General features: G+C 40.1%; 1 protein-coding gene across 2 annotated transcripts in view; it reads right to left on the bottom strand.

The window, feature by feature from the left end:
• Positions 1-222: 222 nt before the first annotated feature.
• Positions 223-6,000, bottom strand: part of si:dkey-82f1.1 (DENN domain-containing protein 2A) — a 56,124-nt gene continuing 50,346 nt past the window's right edge. For both annotated transcript variants that reach the window (XM_061721106.1, XM_061721105.1), the window contains exons 15-20: positions 4,333-4,510; positions 4,164-4,205; positions 3,850-3,955; positions 2,010-2,297; positions 1,255-1,341; positions 223-1,135 (exon numbers count right to left, since the gene is read on the bottom strand). In XM_061721106.1, coding sequence (XP_061577090.1) covers positions 1,104-1,135; positions 1,255-1,341; positions 2,010-2,297; positions 3,850-3,955; positions 4,164-4,205; positions 4,333-4,510 — 733 coding nt within the window. In that variant the 3' untranslated portion in view covers positions 223-1,103. The remainder of the gene's footprint in view (positions 1,136-1,254; positions 1,342-2,009; positions 2,298-3,849; positions 3,956-4,163; positions 4,206-4,332; positions 4,511-6,000) is intronic.

The raw sequence follows: 6,000 nt of genomic DNA, 5'->3' as shown, positions 1-6,000 counted from the left end.
TGCTACCCTGCTTCAGCGTACCGTGATACAAAGGACTGTGTCATTAACACACCTGTCCAGACCTGGATGAGAAGCTGATGATGACCATTAATTAGAATCAAGTGTGATGATGCAAGGCAATTAAAGCATTATGCTGGCTTTAACAACAGCTCACAAAATAGATATACAAGCAGCATATGTCAATGCAATACTGTTTGTAGAAAGAGGAGTCATTTGTCTAATTGAAATCACTTTATTTATGAAGTTTCATTGCATTTAAATCAAAATTTAAGGCAACCCTAGTTGTTTTTGTAGAACATGATGATACAGATTGGCTTGAGATACACATCGCTCTTCGGGCCCAGAGCCCCACATTCTCAACCAAAACCCAAATGAGAGACACATTCACACTGATTTCCTTCCCCACTCTTGGCCCTGGCACATATTCCTTTTCCAATAAAAAGTACATTTACTTAGCACAGTGGTACAAATACCCAACAACCCAACGTGGTCTACAAAATATCTGGACTAAAACTCTGTTAAATAAAATGTATAGTCAACTACAGGAGATTCTTTTGCAGTCATTCGAATAAAATCAAAAGAAGTGATTAAATTGGTCTAAAAAGCTATATAAATTAACTTAAAAAGCCTCCTGTTGACAAAGAAGTTGTACTGCTGTATTCATAAAAGTTTCAATAGAAAATGTTTGGAATGTAAAGAAGAGGAGTGAACGACACCACATCTTTGGTGGCACGCCTCACAGGTCTACAGGTAACGTTAGTGACCGAGAATTCTGTTGCTAAAACATTTACACTGTGATGTGTTATACAGTGATACACTGTAAAGACTGAGAGTAATCTGTAAAACATTTACGGCAGATTGAAAGACTAGATTCTTCTTTATAATGTTGATCTTCACAACACTAATGGAACGACTTGCTAATGAAGCTGAGAGCTAAACGCTAACATTCCCCCGATGTCCTTGTGTTCACCAGCTCTGACCCCGCGCCACTTCAGGCGTCTTCCTCAGCTCTGACTTCGAGACATGAGTCCATCTTCATTTATATATTGTCCACATGCAGACAGAGTGTCTTCCTTCACTGCTTTCATCGTTGACAGCTTCACTCATTTCTTGGAAAGGAATTTCATCTTATTTCCTGGAAAAATAAAGACATGTACATCACGATAAGTTGAAAAGACGGGCAGAACCTTTATGTAAACAGAAATTGTGAGGTTTTTACGGTCGATTGGGTCAGAAAAACACAACAAAACTCACCCAGGCCCTTCAGGAACTTGTTGACCCCTCTCTGCTCACTCCCAGGAAGTGAATCCAGGTACTCTTGTGCTCTGACCTCGAAAAGACCTGGAAACAAAGACAAATACTTTAAAGTCATCCCTGCCCTCCTGTGGAGAATTTTGAGAATGTAAATATGACATTTAATTGTAATTGTATTGGCCTGCTCTCAGTAGCCAGTGGACAATAATATGACAATAATATGTGCAATAATATAAGATGTGCAATATCTGCCAATCTGCCAGTCTACCTCACAACACTCCACCTCCACCACTTTTGCACTGTTTCTTCTTTCAACCAACTGTTCATATTTCTGTGATTATACATATTTTATATATATTTTTTTGTATTTTTTATATATTTTTTATTTTTGACTTTTTAGTCTTTTTACCCCTCCCCTGCATGTGTGTGCTAAGTGTACTGCTGCCAACAAAAATAAGTTTCCCCACTGAGGGAGAAAATAAAGGATATCTTATCTTATCTTATCTTAGTTCATCTACAATTTGCCGGCTTTTTCCAAAGCTTTTAACCTCACCCCACAGTCGCCATCCAATAAGCAAAGTAACAAAATCTTCTGAACAACCATCTTTAGTCAATAATTAGTGTATTCTATGGGAAAACTTTCTAACAATTCTTTACTTCAGGATTTTTAAATTCAGAATGTGTATTAAAACCTCTGGACCCGTGTGTCTACATTAATGATTAGTAAACTGTGCTGTGACAGCAGTTCTCCTCACCTCTGAGGCCCTGCCTGCGCAGATCCCTCTCCTGGATGAAGCCCGTGAACATCTGGGTCTCCATGAAAACCTCCAGGAACCTTCTCAAGCTCTTGGAAGTGACGGCTTTGCGAAAGGCCTCCCGCTGGAAGGATGAGGGGGCGGAAGAGGAGGGACTAGGCAGGGTGGGCGAGGAAACAGACTCGTCCTCCCGCTCTGCTCCACCCATGAAGAGCGAGTAGTGGCCCACCATCTCCACGAAGAAACGCACAAAGGCCTCCGACACCACCGTGCTGAGAGAGATGGAGTCTGGAGGGACGCATAGGAAGAAAAGTCCCAGAAAAGGAGAGAGAAAAGGTTAACTGATGTGATATTTGAGGACAATAGAATAAACAACACATTTGATCCCAAGAACTCATTATAATCCTAGTTTCAAGAATTGATAGTGTAGAAAAATCATCTCCCTATTTAACATCTCAGTAAATTACTCAAAAAATATCTATAATTCCAACATTAAAGGAGCATGAGGCAGGATGGAGGCAGGATTTATGAAAAGAATTCATATACGTTTTAAGTTTTCTAGTAATAATGTCAGATGAAGCGTTCCAAACCAAAAAGAATGAGCCCTCTAGCGCATCTCTCCGTTGCCTTGAACAGGCTGTGTGCTGCAAAATGTGCTGCAATTCGGAGTTCGAATTTCCCGCGCTGTCCTGCGGATGTGACGTCACATGACGCTGCATGCACGTTCTCCCCGTTCTCCCGTGCCGGCTTCGCTGTTGGCTGCAGTACCCCCGACGGCCGTCGTGGCGAAGGGTGGCGCTAGAGAGTCTCATTTCTTAAAAGGAGCCTCATGCTCCTTTAATGTTGATATGCGCAATACTTATTTGCAAACAGTATGAATTCAATCATCATCAAGTTATTGTTTCTTTTTTAATCTCCAAATAAATATGCATACATTTTTTGCATTTCAGGCCTGAAACATATTCCACAAAAAGTTGGGACGGTATTTTTTTAATCACTTTTTCATCTTGCCACTCTTTAATGTTTAAAATGCGTTTCAGCTCTGTTGCATTCAGGATGTCCAGTATAGGGTCAAATAACAGCTGACATGCTTGACTGATTGATACCCCTAATCAAATTCTCCACACGTTCTCATTTGTGGACACCTTTTGTGGACAGGTCAGGACTGCAGACAACCCAGTGGAGCACCCCTGCCCTCATCCTCCTCTTTGGGCTTTTTGCTAAATATAATCTGAATGGTCTTCTTTGCCTTCAGTACGGCACAAGGTTACAATTTGTTAAAGATCTGGATACCTGAAATACTGTGTAAAGAAACTATTCAGTGACATATAAAGGTCCTGGGAAAGAATCAAGTTGCCCAGGGGAGTTATTTTGGAAGAAGTTTGAAAAAACTCCTTTCTAAGAATGTTTAAAACAAAACCTTGTTTACAGAAAATTAGAAAACGACTTAATATTATTTTGCTAGTTTTGAGAGTTCTAGTCAAGAAAATATTTCTTAGCTCATTGGCAAAGATATTTTGCTTAAAATAAGACATTTTCACCAAGATTTATGGAATATTAGGTTTATTTCTAGAGGAGCTGTTTCTGCAGTGTAGTATGATACAAAGTCTGAGATATAACCCTTCTGCCACCTAAACCAGTGTTTAAAGCTGCTGAAACTACTTAAAATAACTATATTAACTACTACATGTTAACTGAATGCTATTGGAAAGTGGTAAAAAAAAGTTTTTTTTAAAAGAGCAACTACCATAAATCGTTAGTATATTTAGTATTTCCCTTCAAGCAGCAAATCAATTGCAAAAATAAATTATAACACAAGCAAAAAGGCATGTAGAATCACCATCTGGCAGATCTCCTTTCTCACTGGCCAGCTCCCTCCTCTTGTCCAGCACGTGCTCCAGAGCTGCCTGCAGCTTGTGAGGAAGAATGGAGTCTTCATCATCCAGCTGTATGGAGCAGAAAGAAAAACAAAAAGCTTTGTGAAGGCAGCCAGCATGCTGCAGTTCATTTACATATTGAATCCATGTGACGTCTGGCGGAGTAATACATGTCTAAGTAGCGACGCGTGCAACACATTTATCCACGTCTAGTTAAACAATAACGACTGGACAGGCAGATTTCTGCAGTGGTCTCTTTGTTTTTCATTGTTCTTACCTGACGTAGGAAGCGGCTGTTGCCGAGGTCGACGACCAGGACCTGAACAGAAGAGGAGTGATGTCATTTCCTGGAGTTATTGTTCAGTGGAGGAAATGCCCAGAGTCAAGGGGCACCACAGGGAGCATATCCAAAAAAACAAAAACAAGAAAAAGAACTGTTGTCTTACTTCTTCTATGGGCATTTCTTTGAGTCGAGGTAGAGAACTGGAGAGGAGGCCCACGATGAAGGGAGTTGGAGTGCAGACTATGTCCAACATGGATGGTGGCAGGACAGGAATGTATGTGTGCTGCCAGGTGAAGGGGTAGAGCAGCGCCACGACTGCATGGCAACACTGAGACAAGGTGCTGTGGAAAGACAGGGAAAGTATTACTTCTGTAAAAATCCAAACTAACTACAGTTCTGAGCGAGTCACTCGGTAAACTCAGACAGTCATGGTAGCAAGTCGTGCACCTGTGTTTGTCAGCGCTTATCAAAGCCACCCTGAATGACTGAGTTGTATTGTTGTATTTAAAATCACTTCACAAGTATTCCATCATAAAACTTAAAGAAAACTGATCCAACAACCTATTGTGGAGATACAATGAAGACTGACAGATCAGATGTTCAGAATCCCACCTCAGAGGCTCCAGGTCATATAAAAACTACTACCTCATTATAGGGACTGCTTTCAGGACGGAAATATCTCCCCTGGATATGTTTTATTTTTCTTGCTGAACACTTAATTTTTGCATTTAAAGCCACATTATATATTAATATCACTTCTGACCACATGGTGGCAGACAAACCTGCTGTGTTGAAAAGAGAGCTACGGCCGATATAGTGCTGATGGGGTACAGTCCAGCATGTCTTGTAATACTACTCTGAGGTGCACTTTGCTGTGTGGTGAGCCAGGGGCTGATACAATGTGCGTTGTTGTGTGTTCTTGCATTCTTGTAAAAAATCATCTGCAGCAGAAGGTCTAGTTCTGATTCTCAAGAACGCATCTTACTAAATACTGAAGAAATACCCGGATCTGTTCTCGCTCTGGCCATTTTACCGAGGATCCATCCAGTGGAGCTTGTGGAGAGACAGCAAAGTATCCCATAATGCATTTTGCAGGTGAAAGTAATTGAACAGGAGAGGGGTAAATATAACATATTCATTTTTTTTTGTTTGTTTAACGGAATTTAGTTTCAAGATGTTTTCATGACTTGTGTTCTCTGGAAAAACAAAAGTACAGACTTGAGTTCTTGGGTATTGGGAAACAGACATGGCCTTTCTAGTGATATGCTGCCACCTCATGGTCAGAATTGGTACTGCTACTTAGAGTGGATGACACTATTTTACACTATTGACAACATTTATTGAATGGGATAATATAGAATTTAATGAAAATAGGTCAAGTTTGATCTAATTATCTGCAAACAAAGACTTAAGTACCACTTCTTATGGATTAACTACTGTTTTTAATATAAAGAGTAAACTATTATTCAACTTTGTAGCATTACATTATTTCATACCCCTGCACAGTTGCATAGCTCATGTAAACTGCATCTATTTCTATTTTCATATTTTCATATAATCAAACATCTTGCTGTAATCAAAACCCAGTAAGTCAATGATCTCTTCATCTTAATCCCTTTAACTGTGCCATAAAAAAACACTGTGCATGATTTCTCACAGGTTAAACATGTACGTCAGGGTGGAGGTCTAGTTTCTCCCACATGATGGTGCTAACATCCTTCAAACACCTCTCTAAACAGTTTCCTTATGTGACACACCATGTGAACAGTTAATTTTTATGATCCCCAATAAACCAGCTGTGACCCCGAGAGGAATGTTTGAGGGAACGGTG

This window comes from Cololabis saira, chromosome 5 (assembly GCF_033807715.1).
Source record: "Cololabis saira isolate AMF1-May2022 chromosome 5, fColSai1.1, whole genome shotgun sequence".
Lineage (NCBI taxonomy): Eukaryota > Metazoa > Chordata > Actinopteri > Beloniformes > Belonidae > Cololabis > Cololabis saira.
This window is presented reverse-complemented; position numbering and strand designations above follow the sequence as displayed.